Raw genomic sequence first — 22,193 nt, forward strand, 5'->3', positions numbered from 1 at the left:
AATACATCAAGATGTCATTCACACGCTGAATGTCCACATCCACCTACAGTAATATATTATAATGTCAGTCACACGCTGAATGTCCACATCCACCTACAGTAATACATCAAGATGTCAGTCACACGCTGAATGTCCACATTCACCTACAGTAATACATCAAGATGTCAGTCACACGCTGAATGTCCACATCCACCTACAGTAATACATCAAGATGTCAGTCACACGCTGAATGTCCACACCCACCGACATTAATACATCAAGATGTCATTCACACGCTGAATGTCCACATCCGCCAACAGTAGTATATCACGATGTCAGTCACACGCTGAATGTCCACATCCACCTACAGTAATATATCAAGATGTCAGTCACACGCTGAATGTCCACATCCACCTACAGTAATACATCATGATGTCAATCACACGCTGAATGTCCACATCCACCTACAGTAATATATGACGATGTCAGTCACACGCTGAATGTCCACATCCACCTACAGTAATATATGACGATGTCAGTCACACGCTGAATGTCCACATCCACCTACAGTAATACATCACGATGTCAGTCACACCCTGAATGTCAACATCCACCTACAGTAATACATCAAGATGTCAATCACACCCTGAATGTCCACATCCACCTACAATAATACATCAAGATGTCAGTTACACGCTGAATGTCCACATCCATCAACAGTAATATATCACGATGTCAGTCACACGCTGAATGTCCACATTCACCTACAGTAATACATCAAGATGTCAGTCACACGCTGAATGTCCACATCCACCTACACTAATACATCAAGATGTCAGTCACACGCTGAATGTCCACACCCACCGACATTAATACATCAAGATGTCATTCACACCCTGAATGTCCACATCCGCCAACAGTAGTATATCACGATGTCAGTCACACGCTGAATGTCCACATCCACCTACAGTAATATATCAAGATGTCAGTCACACGCTGAATGTCCACATCCACCTACAGTAATACATCATGATGTCAATCACACGCTGAATGTCCACATCCACCTACAGTAATATATGACGATTTCAGTCACACGCTGAATGTCCACATCCACCTACAGTAATATATGACGATGTCATTCACACGCTGAATGTCCACATCCACCTACAGTAATTCATCACGATGTCAGTCACACGCTGAATGACCATATCCACCTACAATAATACATCAAGATGTCAGTTACACGCTGAATGTCCACATCCATCAACAGTAATATATGACGTTGTCAGTCACACGCTGAATGTCCACATCCACCTACAGTAATACATCACGACGTCAGTCACACCCTGAATGTCCACATCCACCTACAGTAATATATCAAGATGTCAGTCACACGCTGAATGTCCACATCCACCTACAGTAATACATCACGATGTCAATCACACGCTGAATGTCCACATCCACCTACAGTAATATATGACGATGTCAGTCACACGCTGAATGTCCACATCCACCTACAGTAATACATCACGATGTCAGTCACACGCTGAATGACCATATCCACCTACAATAATACATCAAGATGTCAGTTACACGCTGAATGTCCACATCCATCAACAGTAATATATGACGATGTCAGTCACACGCTGAATGTCCACATCCACCTACAGTAATACATCAAGATGTCAGTCACACCCTGAATGTCCACATCCACCTACAATAATACATCAAGATGTCAGTTACACGCTGAATGTCCACATCCATCAACAGTAATATATGACGATGTCAGTCACACGCTGAATGTCCACATCCACCTACAGTAATACATCACGACGTCAGTCACACGCTGAACGTCCACACACCCCTACAGTAATATATCACGATGTCAGTCACACGCTGAATGTCCACATTCACCTACAGTAATATATCACGATGTCAGTCACACGCTGAATGACCATATCCACCTACAGTAATACATCACGATGTCAGTCACACGCTAAATGTCCACATCCACCTACAGTGATATATAAAGATGTCGGTCACACGCTGAATGTCCACATCCACCTACAGTAATATATCAAGATGTCAGTCACACGCTGAATGTCCACATCCACCTACAGTAATACATCATGATGTCAGTCACACGCTGAATTTCCACATCCACCTACAGTAATATATCAAGATGTCAGTCACACGCTGAATTTCCACATCCACCTACAGTAATACAACACGATGTCAGTCACACCCTGAATGTCCACATCCACCTACAGTAATACATCACGATGTCAGTCACACGCTGAATGTCCACATCCACCTACAGTAATACATCACGATGTCAGTCACATGCTGAATGTCCACATCCACCTACAGTAATACAACACGATGTCAGTCACACCCTGAATGTCCACATCCACCTACAGTAATACATCACGTTGTCAGTCACACGCTGAATGTCCACATCCACCTACAGCAATATATCACGATGTCAGTCACACGCTGAATGTCCACATCCACCTACAGTAATACAACACGATGTCAGTCACACCCTGAATTTCCACATCCACCTACAGTAATACATCACGATGTCAGTCACACGCTGAATTTCCACATCCACCTACAGTAATATATCACGATGTCAGTCACACGCTGAATGTCCACATCCACCTACAGTAATACAACACGATGTCAGTCACACCCTGAATGTCCACATCCACCTACAGTAATATATCAAGATGTCAGTCACACGCTGAATGTCCACATCCACCTACAGTAATACATCACGATGTCAGTCACACCCTGAATGTCCACATCCACCTACAGTTATAAATCACGACGTCAGTCACACGCTGAATGTCCACATCCACCTACAGGAATAGATCAAGATGTCAGTCACACGCTGAATGTCCACATCCGCCTACATTAATACATCACGATGTCAGTCACACGCTGAATGTCCACATCCACCTACAGTAATATATGACGATTTCAGTCACACGCTGAATGTCCACATCCACCTTCAGTAATATATGAAGATGTCAGTCACACGCTGAATGTCCACATCCACCTACAGTAATACATCACGATGTCAGTCACACCCTGAATGTCCACATCCACCTACAGTAATACATCACGATGTCAGTCACACGCTGAATGTCCACATCCACCTACAGTAATACATCATGATGTCAGTCACACGCTGAATGTCCCCATCCACCTACAGTAATAGATCAAGATGTCAGTCACACGCTGAATGTCCACATCCACCTACAGTAATATATGACGATGTCAGTCACACGCTGAATGTCCACATCCACCTACAGTAATATATGACGATGTCAGTCACACGCTGAATGTCCACATCCACCTACAGTAATACATCACGATGTCAGTCACACCCTGAATGTCAACATCCACCTACAGTAATACATCAAGATGTCAATCACACCCTGAATGTCCACATCCACCTACAATAATACATTAAGATGTCAGTTACACGCTGAATGTCCACATCCATCAACAGTAATATATGACGATGTCAGTCACACGCTGAATGTCCACATCCACCTACAGTAATACAACACGATGTCAGTCACACCCTGAATGTCCACATCCACCTACAGTAATACATCACGATGTCAGTCACACGCTGAATGTCCACATCCACCTACAGTAATACATCACGATGTCAGTCACACGCTGAATTTCCACATCCACCTACAGTAATACAACACAATGTCAGTCACACCCTGAATGTCCACATCCACCTACAGTAATACATCACGTTGTCAGTCACACGCTGAATGTCCACATCCACCTACAGTAATATATGACGATGTCAGTCACACGCTGAATGTCCACATCCACCTACAGTAATACAACACGATGTCAGTCACACCCTGAATTTCCACATCCACCTACAGTAATACATAACAATGTCAGTCACACGCTGAATTTCCACATCCACCTACAGTAATATATCACGATGTCAGTCACACGCTGAATGTCCACATCCACCTACAGTAATACAACACGATGTCAGTCACACCCTGAATGTCCACATCCACCTACAGTAATATATGACGATGTCAGTCACACGCTGAATGTCCACATCCACCTACAGTAATACATCACGACGTCAGTCACACGCTGAATGTCCACATCCACCTACAGTAATACATCACGATGTCAGTCACACGCTGAATGTCCACATCAACATTTAGTATTTTTATGTGATACATTATCCAGTCTAATCACATGGAGATGTTTTAGGTCTAATCATTTTTTTTCCACCGAAAAGAGAGTTGAGGTTTTTATCGGTAATGATGGTGTCGACATTGATTAATATTTGCCTATATCATTAGGCTGAGTTGACATTATAATAATTCCTATTGTGCAATTATTGAATTCCTGGGGAAAGTTGTTTATTAAGTAATGCTGGTATTGATCAAGTCGAAAACACTAATTCCAACACAGTACGGCATTCATGATATTCCCTTGTGAGCAGTGTAATTTGTATGCAGCATTAAATTTATTTTCCACATGTGACTGAGCGGTGGAAACCTGCTTTCAACAATTATGGGATATTTAAAACTAATGACAAGAAGTCCTGTCGTAAAATGTGGGTGCGTTTTGTCGTAGATGTTCTGGTGATATTCGAATACAAATTGCTCTTGTTATATTTCCAACATTACTAACGCAAATTCTGTCATAACATATTTAACCATAAGGTAATGAGTGTATCTTGTTAAGTTATTCCTGACAGTGCTAAATACGTTGTTACTATTCATATTGGGGGTTCTTGTAGCCAAGTTGACTAAGGAACTGTACCCGTGTGATACACGTCTATTTGACGACCTGCATCAGTATGGCAATTTTCATTCATTAAGATGGAGACCGCCTCCGTGGTCTAGTGGTAGAGCGTCCGCCCGGAGAGCGGAAGGTCCGGGGTTCGATCCCCGGCCGCGTCATACCAAAATACGTTAAAAGATGGTACTTGTTGTTACCCTGTCTGGCGCTCGGCATTAAGGGGCTAAACAAGGACTGGTCGGCTCTGAGTCAGTATACTGTGTCTGAGTGGGGTATTCATTTTAAACTGCGGCAATGTATCTCAGTGAGGTAGCACTATAAATCGGCATCAGTCTGGACTAGTACAAGCAGCAACACAAACACACACACGTACATGCACGTCGCTATATAAGTGCAATAATCTTGGACGCGACGTTAAACCCCATTTCACCTCACGTCACCTCATTAAGATGGGACAAGTCGCTATAACTGTTGCCGGAATGGCCAAAGCGACGAAGCAAATACTAGTATTCACATATTCACACAGTTTTTTTCATATATACAGTTACTGTACAAGTCAAAATAAGTTAAAGAACACCACATTTGTTTTATAAAACTATAGTTAATCTGTCATGGCATGGCATTTGAACTATTCTTTTATGAAAAACAATCGGGTGTTCTTTAACTTTTTTTAGTAGAATATGTTTCAGTCACATTTCCGTGACACGTTACAGTACAAGTTTCACAGGCCCGTGAAGCTCCGGGGTAGAATAGGTGTTAAGCAACCCATGCTTGCCGTAAAAGGCGACTATGCTTGTCGTAAGAAGCGACTAACGGGATCGGGTGGTTAGACTCGCTAACTTGGTTGATGCATGTCATCGATCCTAATTGCGTGGATAAATGCTCATGTTGTCAATCACTGGATTGTCTGGTCCAGACTCGATTACTTACAGACCGCCGTCATATAGCTGGAATATCGCTGACAACAAACAAACAAGTTTCACAAAAATACATCATACGGTTAATTCGCTGCAACGCCTTTTCTCATTGCTTTATGTAATCTGAAAAAAATCCATACGATATTCACCCACTCACAACACATATTTGTTACCTTCCCTAAACACCGTGATGCCAAAACAAGATGAGAGAGAGTGATCTTTTCGGAACTTTTTCAGCAATATCACGGCCGTGGACACACTTTGTGGGATATCAACCCGACCTTCAGCGTGACCATCACCTTTATTATTTGACAATCACACCGCCCCAGATCTGAACAAAAGAAACTACAACGACCTTCAATATAAGATAGCTATTACTTCACGGGTTCTTTTCTGACATAATACATAATCTTCATTGCCGCGAAACACATTACAGACATTCTCTGCCGTGTCAGATTGATATCAAAGAAACATCACCCAGCGGGGTAGCTAATGATGACAGAGGTCGCATGACAATGAATACGGTAATATCATGATAATTATCTATTATAGTGTTCCGAAGTAATCACTAACAGTGGGGGAATTCCTTCGATTTGAGGAGAACATGCATAATAATTATTTCGCAGTAATTGATCCCACACACTAAAGACAATGACCACATGTTCCTATTTCCTAATTATTTGACTTTATCAAAGTAGGAATTGAATTACACATGGGTAAGGGTTTGACGTGAGGTAATTGCAAAAGTAATGATTTATCGTACAATGATGGACAAGTGAGTCTTAACAGTACTGCATTATCGAAATTAGAGTCATGGGTAGATATTTCGCAATGTCCTTTGTCTTCGTCTGAAAGCCTAAGGATGAGCAAACAATCATGACACTAGTTTTGCTATGATTATATACAAACACATGGTTAGTATATCATGTAATCTGGAAACACACGCTTCAAGGACAACTGCAACTTAATATATATTTGTCGCATCTGGGTCTCAAAATTAGTCTAGGCATGATTTGGCTGACTGTATGGTGATATTGAACTGGCCAGTGATTTCGCGCACCGTGTTGCATTGCCTTCAATGATACACCATTTTCTCAATCAGATACGTAACAACCTCATTACCATAATGGTCTCTTTAGTACCAAGGAATCACGGCTAAAATACCTAGCTCATAATTTACTGAACTTAACCTCACATTAAGAGTCATTATTATTATTTACAGATTAAAATAAAAAAGCAGCAAAAGAGGGTTTGGGTGATCCTGGCACAGTCAGGCTGGTTATGCTCATCATCAGCCCAGGGCCCTTGCCCCCTCTACGCGCAGCCCACACAGCGAATGGGACTTCTCCCAGGAAACGCTGCCTTGTCAAACCAACCCAGAACTTTTCGGAGTATGTGACTCCCCCACACTGCAGCCTTCTGCATTACCCAGATTGTCAGAAGGGCTGTATTCCTGGTAGCAAACCGGGGAACTCTCCCAATGTCAGTCAACAAATTGGGAGGTACCAAATCTAAGGCACCGAGAACAATGAGGAGTCGGACAACTTGGTACTTGGGATGCAAGTGTGACATTTCGAAAGCGAGGTGTGCATATTTGACATGTTTTCCCTGAATCTCGTCAATCACACCAGTGTCAAAAGGGACAGAAAATTCAAACATATAAATGATTTCATTGGATTTATCAAAAAGGACAAGATCAGGTTTGTTGGCCTGGATAGGTCTGAGGCTGTATAGGGTCCTATTCCAAAGAATTTTGTATTTATCATTTTCCACGAAGCCCTCTACATATTCTGGGTCGTACCATGGATGGACCTCTATGTCAAAACCACAAGTATTATTGTTGTTATTATTGGTATTATTATTTACAGATTAAAATAAAAAATGCAGCAAAGAGGGTTTGGGTGATTCTTGTACAGTCAGGCTGGTTAGGCTCATCATCAGCTCAGGGTCCTTGCCCCCTCTACACGCAGCCAAGACAGCGAATGAGACTTCTCCCAGGAAGCGCTGCCTAGACAAACCCACCCAGAACTTTTAGGAGAATGTGAAGACTCCCCAACACTGCAGCTTTCTGCATTACCCATATTGTCAGAAGGGTCGTATTCCAGATAGCTAACCCGTCAGTCAACAGATATAGAGGTACCAAAACTAAGACGCCGAGAACAAAACGTGACATTTCGAAAGCGAGGTCCGCATGTTTGCCATGTTTTTCCGCAATCTTGTCAATCACATTAGTGTCAATAGGTACAGAAAATTCAATGATATAAATTATTTCATTGGATTTATTAAAAAGGACAAGATTAGGTTTATTGGCCTGGATACGTCTAAGGCTGTTTAGGGGCCTATTCCAAAGAATATCATTTTCCATGACGCCCTCTACACATACTTGGCTCGTTTAAGAAAACTGAGAATGTCATGTTGTCATCATGTCTTTGACATGATGCTTCACAAGAGGGTCATCAGGCAAAAATGCACAATGAAATTCTGTCATGAAGAGTCTCCACGTTGAGCCAGCCACGCCCTACTTTGTATTCTTCCCGAAGTTGTTCCTTGAGATGGTCATTCTGGAGTTTTTTCTTGAACCTGCATCCCCAAATACGTACAGGCCTAACATTAGTGGTAGTAGTAGTAGTAGTAGTAGTAGTAGTAGTAGTAGTAGTAGTAGTAGTAGTAGTAGTATGTTCCTATAGTTAGGTAAGAGAACCACCAATCGTCTAAACTATCCTCTTGCATAAACATCAATTATAGCAGAAGCTATCTTGTGCTGATCGGAATTGTAAGGTAGTAAGTTAATAAAGGTTTATTTGTCGTATTTGTTCTTAAAAAAGAACTCGGAAATAGCGGTATCCAGTAATTAAACTATGCCAAAGCAAACCAGAGGTCACAGGTGTGAGCAGCCAAGTACATTGTACGAAGCGTCGTGCAGGTTCGTCCTGCTCATCACTTCCTGGGAGAAGTCACATTTTAGACACCTGTCAAAACATACGTATACCCTACAGGGAATCTAGGTCGTGTTTGGGCCTTGATTTTAGATCAAGAGAAACCTGACGTGTAGACATATGTATATGTCATCGTGACTCTCACTGATTACCTCGTCAGGCCTTCTCAATGTAAAACGTCGCTGTATAACCCAATTTCACCACACCTCATCTTAATGTTAAAATCATTTGATGAGGTAGACAGAATGACATGGGCTACATCAATTAAAACATTTTGATCAGTTTAGGCTTTGGACTGGTCTGGAGACAACAAGAAATCGGCGATATAACATTATTTCTTAATGATTTTCTGAAAAGACTATCGCGTAATCGCGATCAAAACTGATATTTTTCAAGGGGATTATCTTCGAGATGTATTTTGTCCAGTTCAAATATATGTTGAACAAAGAACGTTATTTAAATCCCACATTACATTAAGATATATATCAAAATTTAAAGGGGCGGTCGGGTAGCCTAGTGGTTAAAGCGTTCGCTCGTCAAATACCAGCCACTCATCCAGCTTAAGTGTAAATACAGTTGTTAATGAAACACATCTTGTTTAAGATTATTAATCCTTATGGTCCAAACAGAATCTTGATAATTAATGTCATATATAATAATAATAACATGTTTGCCTTTACTGATAACTCAATATATTCTGAAGAAACCCCTAGGACTTCAAGGCAGTATAAAAAATGTTTCACTGTACATCAGGGCGGTCGGGTAGCCTAGTGGTTAAAGCGTTCGCTCGTCACGCCGAAGACCTGGGTTCGATTCCCGACATGGGTGCAATGTGTCAAGCCCATTTCCGGTGTTCCCCGCCGTGATATTGCTGGAATATTGCTAACAGCGGCGTAAAACCATACTCACTCACTTCTTATGATCGTCAGTTTAGATGTTTCGTGGTTACATGTAATAATTTCCGTTTAAATAGGGATCTTGGAAAACACAGCTACACTCCCCATTATGAATGATTCTGCGATTTATGGTTTTTTTTAAGCTGTAAATGTATTGAAGATGAATACCATGTGATGTTTATATGTGAAGGATATGCCATAATTAAGATGGAAGTACCTCTCGCAATAGTACACTGAAAATCCACCTGTTATGACCTTCACACAGCTGACGCAAACAGGTGGTGATCCTGTCCTTCATAATATGGCTGTGTTCTGACAAAAGCCTTCAAATTTTAAAATACCTCATATTTGTTTCAGAAATGAAATTGTTATATGCACGTACTCTACTCAAGTAATGCCTGATTTATCATTCTTGGCCGGTGGCCTGTCACTGAAATAAATTGTCTGTCTGTCTGTCTGTCTGTCTGATTAATCAACGTGATTGCACGTTTTCTTTAGAATGGCACCAGCACGTACACGTTTACAAAATCAACACGAAACTATCCCTTTTTTCCAAAATAGCAAGTGGAGTGGGGATCGATCGAATACTCTGGTTTCAGTTGACTACACTTTTATATATAACCCAATCAAATATCTCCCTCAAGTATTTGAGGTTATTGACATGGGTATCACAGTCTGCATGGTTGTACTGCACAGAAAGAATATACACGTTACAAGATATATATTAATCTTTGATTACAAGGGGGTTTTATTCATTGCCCTTCCCAGAGACATGTGCAGACCTTTCAGTCGGGGGTTGCTGGGTCTATCGAGGCATTCAAAGAGGCATTAATACACTGGGGTACTGAGGCTAAACATACAAACTATGTCAATGATCACGTTACCCAACTAATGAAACTTACCAGAGCATGTCAAGTCGCCATGTCAAATTCCCAATAATCCATTGCTCGAACATATCAAAACATTGTTAACGGTAGCGATATTTCTCAAATTGGTTAAATGTTTTAATTACATCATGACACCAATAACATCGAATATGCATATATATGGAACACTACTTTGTAGTTAATAGTAGATTTATGCATACATTACCTTGGACATCACAGTGCACGACGGGTACTCTAACGTCATCCAGATCTTATGTTTTGCGTTCAAAGTCGACGGTTTTTCGGACAGATGATCATATAATGATTTCTCGATGATGTCAACAGCCTTCATGTCTTCAACGGCAGCAACATACTTTTTCCAGCAACATTCCGAAATAAGATCCTCCTTTAGCTCCCAAAACCTGAGTTCGTTCTTAATGGTAAATGTACACAAATTCGACGGTAGATGAAGCTCTCCAGTCCGATACAGATCAAGCATTGGAAGAACCATTTTAGGATTACGGTCAAAGAAGAACTCATCAGAAGTCGGATCATAATGCGGGCTCTCGATGGTTAGCCGTCCAAGTATTGTGTCTGGAAAGCGTTGTAAAATAGTTTTACCGATCGTGAACTTCTTCCCTGATACATTCAGTGTTACAGTCGCCATCGCTTGTGGTGGGAGTTGAGTGAGAATTGTGTGCTGGTCGATCAACGCTCAAGCTCAATAGCCTTGGAACCCATCCTTGGTAGGTGACTTTAGGTGGTACCTACAACCAAGTATATACCAGACGGTATTCTCATATGCCATCAGGAGCATGGGCAGAGAAGACCCTTATGTCTACTCACCGAGCTCTATTTACAATCGATACTTCACCAGCTGTGGGAATACTGTTCACATCACGTGACCAATATGCAACGACCCGCTTCAGTGTAGCTTGACGTAAGTTCTGTCTTAATGTTTCTCGTATGGCAAAGTGAAAAATAATAAATGTAGTTTTTCATTTTGTGGTTTTTACGTAATTAGCGAATGTGAGGTTGCTGGCGTGGGAAGAAGGTGCACACATCCGTTGTTTTTATTTACATAACGTACGAAAAAGAGAATTAAGAAAACAAGGTTGTACTTTATGACGTGCACATGCCAGACGTATTTAGAAACATGTGCCTGACGCAGTGTAACTATGCTAACTGTAAGACACGTGATTATGCATATGGGCCAAAACGTGTGCACCATACATAATAACAATTCCTGGCTCTGAGTTAATCGTTATAGAGAACATGCACTTGGGGCATGGTACTCAGTATACCTGTCGCTGTTGAGGAGTTAGTAAGCTGTATGTGTAAGACACAAGAAATAGCTTGGTACTTAGGCATGTTGGCATAAAGTTAAGAGAGTTGATCTAATTTTAGTGTGCTGGCAGTAAAGTAAATAATATTATGTTACCACTTATACCAGTGGTAGTATTATGCTATGATCAGCTCTGGTAATAGTATTGTTCGGTTGTGAATATATCAACTTGGTCTCGTCGCTATATAGCTGAAATAATGCCGATGCGACGTTAAAATTTTAACTCACTCACTCACTAATAGTATTGTACTGAAAGTACAGATACCAGATCTAGTAACAGTATATGACCCATGATGGTCCGGGTTAGAATAGGTCTTCAGCAACCCATGCTTGCTTACATAAGGCGACTATGATTGTCGTAAGAGACGACTAACGGGATCGGGGGGTCAGTCTCGCTGTCTTAGCTGATGCATGTCATCGTATCCCAATTGCGTAGATCGATGCTCATGGTGTCAATCACTGGATAGTCTGGTCCAGACTCGATCATTTACAGACCGTCGGCATATAGCTGGAATATTGCTGAGTGCGGCATTAAATGACACACAAACAAATAGTAACGGTGTTATACTGAGTGTAGATCTGGTAACAGTATTATAATGGGAGTATATTGAGTAACACTATTGTATTAGGGGTGATGATAAAATAGTATTATACTGATGGTACTTATATTACTTACATTTATACATATATACATGGCATATACTTGGAGTACGGCAGGTACTGGTGTTACTCGTATTGTGTCTGGAGTAAGTAAGCACTGCTATTGTGCTTGGAATTAGGGCTAATACGGGTACAGTAAACTACGTTTATAACGAACACGGTTATAACGAACTGAACGATATAACGAACTGTTTGTGGTCCCGTCCCTTTGCTGTATATATGCTGTACTTATACTTATAAAAACTACTGCAATAACGAACAGAAATCTGTGGCCCCTTTGAGTTCGTTATAACCGCAGTTTACTGTATCATGCTTAGAGTAGGGGTAGTATTTGGGCTGTGCTTCAAGTAGGGGTGATAGTGGTATTACGCTTGGTGTAGGGCTAATACTGGCACTGTGCTTGGTGTAGGGCTAATACTGGTGTTTTCTCTTGGAGTAGGTTTGAAGTAGGGGTGATAGTGGTATCACGCTTGGTGTAGGGCTAATACTGGCATTGTGTTTGGTGTATGGCTAATATTGGTGTTTCTCTTGGCGTAGGTTTGAAGTAGTGGTGATAGTGGTATCACGCTTGGTGTAGGGCTTATACTGACATTGTACTTGGTGTAGGGCTAATACGGATACTAATCGTTGTATGGCTAATATTGGTGTTTCTCTTGGCGTAGGTTTGAAGTAGGGGTGATAGTGGTATTACGCTTGGTGTAGGGCTAATACTGGCACTGTGCTTGGTGTAGGGCTAATATTGGTGTTTCTCTTGGGATAGGTTTGAAGTAGGGGTGATAGTGGTATTACGCTTGGTGCAGGGCTAATACTGGCATTGTGCTTGGTGTATGGCTAATATTAGTGTTTCTCTTAGGATAGGTTTGAAGTAGTTGTGATAGTGGTATCACGCTTGGTGTAGGGCTAATACTGATACTAATCGTTGTATGGCTAGTATTGGTGTTTCTCTTGGAGTAGGTTTGAAGTAGGGGTGATAGTGGTATTACGCTTGATGTAGGGCTAATACTGGCACTGTGCTTGGTGTATGGCTAATATTGGTGTTTCTCTTGGATTAGGTTTAAAGTAGGGGTGAAAGTGGTATCACGCTTGGTGTAGGGCTAATGCTGGCATTGTGTTCGTTGTATGGCTAATATTGGTGTTTCTCTTGGAGTAGGTGTGATGCTGGTATAATGTTTGAGGTAGGTCTACATGTCTCGATGGCATCCATTCTGCAGGCGTGGAGGACACGGCGTGATATTTATAGTGCCAATATACTGGTAGAAGAGCTGGTAATGATAAATTTTGACTACATCCAGCAATATCAGTTGACTGTGGGACTAGTAATAGTGTTCGAGGTAGATTTACTAAATAAGTTTGCTCTGCCCCCATGCGTAGTGTAATGAAGAATCGTTGATAAAACTATACTTTATTACACTACACATGGACATAGAGCAACTTTAGTACTTTTCTTAGATGTCAGACTTAAGACTAACCTTGTGTTATATTAAACGTGGGTTAAGTGAAGTCTGTAATAAGCGCTACTTGAAATTGAAATTGAACTTGAATCCTTGAACAGGGCTTACTGACGGGCTGTTCCACCTGTTAAGAGACAAAGTACGTTTTGAACACAATGAAACACAACTAAAGTGGGTAATTTATGGTTTAACTAAGTCACATGTTATGTCACGTTCAGTGAATATCCATAACACCGTGCAGCAATAAGAAGGATTTATATTTACGTTTATATTTACGTTTATATAATAATGTGTTTCAGTTTAAATACGTGACTTCAATTCCACAAGTGCATTGTGGGGCCGACGTAACACAAGTAAACATATAGCCGACTTCGGTGTCGCTAGTTATTGTAAGTTAATGTGTTTTCACTCGTAAAGGTTTGTTTCCACGACTAATGCTTGCAAACTGAACAACTGCAAGCCATGATATACAGTATTTTTACCGAATTGGTTCCACTACATGATACCGTACCCTACGTGTATCGACGGCCTGGGGCGTGATGGCGTCGCCATGGGGCGAGCATGACGGAGGAAAAGCAACTGCGTTTGTTTTGTTCGATTGCTGTATGTTGCTAAACGCCAAGCACCGAGCTAAAGGTGAACATGTGGTTATGAAACGCTTCAAGAATTGCTCATATCTGCGTCCAGGGACAGCCATAATTCCATGCCTAGAGTACCAACGCCCACCTCAGACAGTTCTGTGGCTGTTGTGGCACAGTCCCCGCGGTTTAAATAGGTGTCGAGGAAAAGCCCGCGGTTGCACCAGCTTGCCTCCCCAGGGAATAATATTCAATTATTCCACAAGTTTAAATAAACTATTTCACTAAGCGATATTGATGTGGATGCCCCATCTTGTTTGTTAGTAATAAAAGAACGATGTTACCAAGGATACTTTAGTTCACGAGGGAGGTAATTTGAACAGCGTCATGACGTCAGCCTATTATGACAACGAAAAATGTGTACTTTATCGCAGTCGGCGCCTTTGATCCTTTAGCGAAGCATCTTAGAAATACTTATATGAATGCTGGAAGTTAACCAAGTAATATGTTAGCAATATGACAAGAATGATGTAGTTTGACGCATAGCAGTACGTCATAGAGGTATTGTCAGTATCAGAAATAGAGGTATTGTCAGTATCAGCAGTAGAAGTATAGGTATTGTCAGAAGTAGAGGTAGCCGCAGCAGAAGTAGAGGTTGTTGTTTGTTTGTTATTGTGTCACGCCGCACTTAGCAATATTCCAGCTATATGACGGCGGTCTGTAAATAATCGAGCCTGGACCGGACAATGCAGTGTTTGACATCATGAGCATCGATCCACGCAATTGGGATACGATGACATGCATCAACCAAGTCAGCGATCGCGAGCCTTTAGTGGTAATAGCAGTAGAGGTAGTAGTAGGAGCCAAATAGCAGTATAGGTAGTAGTAGTAGTAATAGTAGCAGTAGAGGTAGTAGTAGTAGTAATAGTAGCAGTAGAGGTAGTAGTAGTAGTAATAGTAGCAGTAGAGGTAGTAGTAGTAGTAGTAGTAGTAGCAGCAGCAGTAGTGGTAATACCAGTACATTAGTAGAAGTGGTGGCATGAGTAATAGTAGTGGTAGTAGTAGTAGTAGTAGTAGTAGTCGAAGTAGTAGAAGCAGTAGTGATGATAGTAGCAGTAGAGGTAGTAGTATTAGAAGTAGTAGCAGCAGTAGTAGTGGTAGTAGCAGTAGAGGAAGTGGGAGTAGTAGTAGTAGTAGCAGCAGTAGTAGTGGTAGTAGTAGCAGCAACAGTAGAAGTAGTATTAGCAGAAGCAGTAGTAGTAGTAGTAGTAGTAGTAGTAGTAGTAGTAGTAGGAGGAGGAGGAGGAGGAGGAGGAGGAGGTGGAGGAGGAGAAGTAAGTAGTACAGTAGCGGGAAACTTACACCAAGAGTATCTGTCGTGTTGGGTCCTCCACGAAACGAGCTCATCTGGCGTCGATATCCTCCCTTCTCTTTCCACCAGCAAACAAGTTGTTTGTTGAACGAAGCCTGTCAGCCAAGACAAATATCGCCCGTCGCATCCCATGCGCATCCCGTTCCTACATCAAAACCTCCATTGTAAGTAATAATTAACCAATTTCACACGCAATGAAGAACGCCAATACAGCAGAACAGATCCATCTAACACCAGTTCAACAGCAACTGACAAACATTCAACGCATAAGGTCAGAGTCACAGATCATGTCAGTGTACGAAATGTACAACTTATTCAAAAGGCTCGTCTAAATAGATTCTAATTGCCGTCCAACATACTTATCAATAGAACAGATTAGGGAATCATGTGTAGGTATATGTCAGTGAATAAATGGTGTGTTCAAGCGTTGCAACGGTTCAATACATAACCCGTCCTGTAATTAATTCAAATAGGTTAAATGGTTGAGGCTTGCGTGACTGAATATATAGTGGGTATTCCGCTATGCAATCGCTCAGGGGGTCTTCCACGTATTGTATGCCACCAGTGTGTTTATAAAACGATATGTATTGATGGGGGAACACAGGGGAACATAAAATGATTTTGTTGAAGAACATTTATTGCAATACAATATTAGCTTTTGTTTGAAGATAAAAGACAAGGCAGGCGGGGATAGTCTCGTGTGTCTTAAAATTCAAACATTCTCCTTTCAGCTTTGCGTCAAGGGTAGCTCAGTGGTCTAGGGCACCTCAATTCCCCGTGTACAGTTACGTCCCTTATTTGTCCCAGGATCCGATGATTCGAATCTCATGTATATTAGCAGGAATCTGAGCTCGTTAGTTGACAAAAGAAGGAAAAGCCTACTACTATTTCCCTTCGGAAACCCAGTCGTCTAAGGTGCCGCAACTAAATGTGCCAAATCGTGGATTCGAATCTCGGTTCGGCCTGTTTTGGTTTGTTCCCAACATGAACGCTCTCTTAGGTTTCATCAAAATGGTAAACGTCAAAGACCTGATCAAGTCTGGCTTTCCTCCAATATCAAGCTGGTACGCCGTGAAGGGACTAATCTACAGAAACTGTTCAAAGCAATGGAAACCTCCCCCGGTTTTCTTCAGGTTACATACAGAATGTGACGTAAAACGTGTAAGCCCCTTTCTTTGTGTTGTATGTATTAAATGCCAACAGAATGTCAAATGGAAACAAAGACGACCTTGAATTAAGAATTACAACATATATTTGGAACAATATTTAAAGGAACTCTGCCAATTCAGCTACAACTGGATGCGGATAGAAAAACTCGCTCAAAACGTTGCACAGTTCACACGTAAAACATGGAAGGAAGAAGACCTAGAAAGACAACTCCCGGGAAGAACCGATATGTACGCACCACTGCGTTGAGGAGGAGATTCATTATTCACCAGATCTTAGGGACAAATTCAGGGCTGCCACAGGAATCCGATCTTTGACGTCAACGATACAAGACAGCGCGGAGAGAGGTACCATCAGGCAGCAGTCCAAGAGTACGATAGGTGGTGGCAGCATCATGGTCTCAGCTGGTAACACATACGACAACTTGACGGACCTGATGATAGTGTGGACAAAAAGTTACGTCCCGTGGTCATCCCATTTTCCCATTGGAGTTCGTGTTGCTGTCGTCTGTCTGAGTGAGTGAGTATGGTTTTACGCCGCTTTTAGCAATATTCCAGCAATATCACGGCGGGAGACACCAGAAATGGGCTTCATACATTGTACCCATGTCGAGAATCGAACCCGGGTCTTCGGCGTGACGAGCGAATGCTTTAACCGCTAGGATACCCCCCCCCCCCCCCCCCCCAACCTCAGCGTTTCCAGAATATGCAACAGCTTGGGCAGGCCTAACAAGAAGAATCATTATGGTGAAGGATGCCACGGGAGACTATGCCTAAAAAATGTCGTGTCTTCATGGATGCTTATGGATATATTGTCTCTATTGATTGAATTCCACAATGCCATTTAAAAGTGAGTGTTTCCTTTAAAATTGTCCCGAATACAAACACGGTCACATGTTCCCCTACACCTCGAGGATATTGGAGGGGATTTGGATACACGGGGAGTGAGTGAGTTTTATTTTACGCCGCTTTTAGCAATATTCAAGAAAAATCACACCAGAAATGGGCTTCACACATTGTACCCATGTCGGGAATCAAACCCGGGGTTTCGGCTTGACGAGCGAACGCTTTAACCACTAGTCTACCCGACCGCCCCTGGGTAGATGGGGAGAAGCATAAACGTTTTTAAGATCGTTTTGAAATCAGAACACGAGAAGCATAATGCAATGTCAATTGTAGCCTGAGGCCGTGTCGACGGTCTCATGAGATCTCACAAAGAAATGTTTGTGACAGAAGGTCAGAAACGAAAGAGATAACTGCTACTCTGGGGTATCTGAAGAGAAGATGACAGATAACGTGGCACGCGTACCGTATATCTTCTGTCGTATATATAAGCAAGCACAGGACCATAACACAAGACCGTGCCAAGGTCACAAGACCCCCATTCGCTTATTAAGTGTAGACCGACACGTAGTCTAGGTAGGAGCGTCAACGCGGAGATCGGAAGGTCGTTGGTTCGTCCCCCGGCTCCAAACGAAAAGACGGTGATTGATGGCACTTGTTTTCTTGCCAGGCATCGGCATTAAACAAAAGCAAGGACTGGTCGGCTCGGAGTCTGTAATCTGTGAGTGAGTTAGGTATTCATGTTAAACTGACGCATGGTGTTTAAGTACGCTAGCGTTATATTAAACCGACATTAGTCCAGACCTACACACACGTGGATGCGCGTTGCTATATAAGCGCAATAGTCCTGAACGCAATGTTAAACCCCATTTCACATCACCTATTTTGTGTATTTGAAGTAGTTTGGGCTTTGAATTCCCTCGAAGAGTTAAGTAATGCATCAGCACTATCTTCTTCATGTAACTGCATGCGTGTTGATGGGTTCAGCTGCCATCACAACAACGTAGTTAACCGTTTACTGAGGATCAGTGCGAGTTGGGGCTAATTTTGGCGTCATCTTGTAGCGTGAAGTCTCCACGGTTAGACGGAAATCGACGTCTGGCTGTTCGAGTTCACAAATCTAATATACATAGCCACGCTGAACCAGACGCTTGTTGGATAGTGAAAGGGAATTAGCAACTTGCATGTGCCCCGAACGTAGCTATTGAATCTTACAACTGTAAGACTTATTATCGCCGATTTTAATACTTAATTAGCGCAAAGCCATCCCTTATCTCGACATATCGTTTAAATAAGACGATGTGAAGTCCTCACAGGAATCTTACCCTGACCGACTCCGTGGTCTAGTGGATAGAGCGTCCGCCCACAGAGCAGTCGGTAGTTCGCTGCCTTGATGCGTCATACCAAAGATGTTAACGGGTGGTTCTTGCTGCCACCCTGCCTGGAATCTGTTTCGGATATTGTCTGGCGTGGACGTTTGTTACTTAGCAATCCTCATTCACCGGTCCATCATTCTCCAACAGCTCAGTCCTATCAATTCGCACGCATCTGTCACCCATATTCGTCCCCACATATCGTCTCTCTCTCTCTCACTTTGTCTCTGTGTCTCTCTCTCTCTGTCTCTCTGTGTCTCTCTCCCTGTCTCTCTGTCTCTGTCTCTCTCTCTCTCGCTCTCTCTCTCTGTCTCTCGTCTCTCTCTCTATCTCTCTCTCTCTCTCTCTCTCAGACACACGCTATTCATCCTTCATCCATTCCAGTGACGATCTCCCTTCATTGCCCACCATTTCCCATCTGGTCAGTTTGTCTTTTCCATCTTCCCTTCGCAATATTGAAAATTCTGAACATTTATAACGATATCTGCTTTACTCTTATCCTATTAGAATAACGATCATCACCTTAACCTCCACAGCTACCATAAGCTTGTGGCAGCCATTGAGCCCTCCATATCCCCCTCACATAACAGAAACACATCGCACTGTACGTATGAAGGAATTATGTGCATTTTAAACCCATGTAACGGCACGCCTCGGGAGACTTCTGTTTAGATGACCAGCTGTTATTTTCTGGTTGTGTAGAGTTGCGTCACTTAGGCGTGCCAGAAATCAATGATCTTCGGTTCGAGGTGAGGTGAGGTGAAATAGGGTTTACGTCGCGTCCACGATTATTGCACTTGTACAGCGAGGTGCATGCACGTGTGTGTATGTGTGGCTGCTTGTACTAGTCATGACTAATGCCGATTTATAGTGCTAGTCCACTGAGATACCATGCCGCAGTTTAACATGAATACCCCACTCAGACACGGTTTACTGACTCCGAGCCAACCAGTCCTTGTTTTAGACCCTTAATGCTGAACGCCAGGCAGGGTAACAACAAGTACCATCTTTTAATGTCTTTTGGTATGACGCAGTCGGGGATGGAACCCCGGACCTTCTGCTCCACGGGCGGACGCTCTACCTCTAGACCACGGAGGCCTTCACCGTCGGTTCGAATCCTGCTTCGCCCGGATTAAATATCTAGGTTTGTTAGCATCATACCCGTTGCTTTCAACAAAGTAGAGAACATCAGATACCTACATCACGTCAGGCCTTCCTCCCACATCACGCTGACGTGCCGTAATAACATAGAGATACTGTTGAAAGAGGCGTTAAACTATACTCACTCATTCACTCACTATTCCTTTGCACTCAGCAGAGGTATGTGTTACAAAAGAATAATACATTTCAAACTCGAACAAATGACGACCTAACTTCCCATATGAGGAAGTCTTTTATGTTTAACTTCATAACAGTTACTCAGATGGCCGCTGACGTGGCTCAGCCTCGTGGCTGGAATTAAATAGTTGATTTACAATAAGGTATAAACGTCAGTGACGTCGAGGGAGACTAAAGTTGGCCCGTTCCTCTATCGCGGGATGGGATTTTACGGTTATTGGAACACAATTCTCCGGCTGAAGTGTGAGGTTATGACGTTGTGACGTGGTGGAACGTTTAGATGGCGCATTACTTCTTACAATGGTGACGGCGTTTTCATATATGTGTCCTACTTGGTTTGAAAACGTGTTACTTTTTTCACCTATATCCCTTAGGTGTATTCTAGATCGTCTATGTATTTGTGCATCTGGAAACAGGACTATGCTGCAATGACGATAAGCATCTTCAAACTATTGAAGACAGTTTCATATTAAATACTAAACATGACGCCAAACTATACCATTCGTTATACTGTGACGTCCGTGATACACATACATGTTTTTTTAGTTCTTTTTGCCAGCTTCATCCTGTTACGGTCACGTTCAATACGGATGGAGAATTGTATATAAAAATGTATATAATAAATGCTTCCTTGCAAAGAAGTGGTTCAATATTTTACAACAAAGAAAGATATTAGTTTAATTAGTTGTTTATGCCCAGGTGTGATTTTAAGAATGTCTTACATGCAAAACATACAATAAAAAGTCAATTTCACTCCTTCACTCACTCACTCCTTCACTCACACACTCACTCCTTCACTCACTCACTCACTCACTCACTCACCCACTCACTCCTTCACTCACTCACTCCTTCACTCACCCACTCACTCACTCCTTCACTCACCCACTCACTCACTCACTCACTCACTCACTCAGGACAGTCCTGCCTGGGTTCAAGTGTGGATTCGATTAACCTGAAGTCCGACCTTCACGGGTGTACTTGAGGGGAGCAATGGGTGTCATCGTTCCAGTTAGCAAACTATATAATAACAATATCGTCAGTTTCGTCAGTGATACACAAAGGCTTATGTTGTTTTATAGCAGATTAATGGATTACATGAAAACCACACAGATGATATTGGCATTCTGCACAATACACACTAACCCGGCATCTGTGCGGTCCCAGCTGTAAACCTAAAACACTTGGGTGTCTCAACAAAGGCACATCGAACTCAGTTCCCTTCAAACCAGTTACAGAAAAGCAACAAACGAAAATAACAACCTAAGAATGCGAAATTGTGTTTTGAAAATTGATATGAACGGAGGAAGTATTGAATTTATGGTTCGGGAAGTCCAGTACTCATTATTTTACCATTTATTGATCCTGAAACGGCAAAGACTTGTTTCACAGCACCAGTGTTTACTACCAGATGGTGCAGAAGTATAACGGTAAAAGTTAAACTGGTTCAAGCGTTTACGCACTAAAGCATTGCCTAAAACGCCAGACCTTCTTTTGACTAATAACGACGTCGACGCAGGGTCAGAATGAATAAATATATTTTTAACGAGGCATTTTATTACATTTTACCCTTGCGTCCAGTGTTTCCGAGTTGTTGTGATGTTCAATTCAATGTGTGAATTCACAAACGTGTTGGGGTGGCAAGCAGCAATTTGATCTACGAAAGGCCA

At 42.2% G+C, this 22,193-nt stretch overlaps 1 protein-coding gene across 2 annotated transcripts in view; it reads right to left on the reverse strand.

Annotated features, from left to right (window-relative positions):
• The window catches only part of LOC124133674 (potassium voltage-gated channel subfamily C member 3-like), a 39,886-nt gene extending 23,854 nt beyond the window's left edge, over positions 1–16,032 (reverse strand). Inside the window, exons 1-2 of one of the 2 annotated variants that reach the window (XM_046498144.2) lie at positions 15,797–16,032; positions 10,627–11,167 (exon numbers count right to left, since the gene is read on the reverse strand). In XM_046498144.2, coding sequence (XP_046354100.2) covers positions 10,627–11,067 — 441 coding nt within the window. In that variant the 5' untranslated portion in view covers positions 11,068–11,167; positions 15,797–16,032. Of the gene's footprint in view, positions 1–10,626; positions 11,330–15,796 lie in introns of those variants that run through there. The other variant, XM_046498137.2, reaches the window with a different exon arrangement.
• Positions 16,033–22,193: the final 6,161 nt, after the last annotated feature.

The sequence above is a fragment of the Haliotis rufescens genome, unplaced genomic scaffold (genome assembly GCF_023055435.1).
Source record: "Haliotis rufescens isolate VD_foot unplaced genomic scaffold, xgHalRufe1.0.p SCAF_20, whole genome shotgun sequence".
NCBI lineage: Eukaryota > Metazoa > Mollusca > Gastropoda > Lepetellida > Haliotidae > Haliotis > Haliotis rufescens.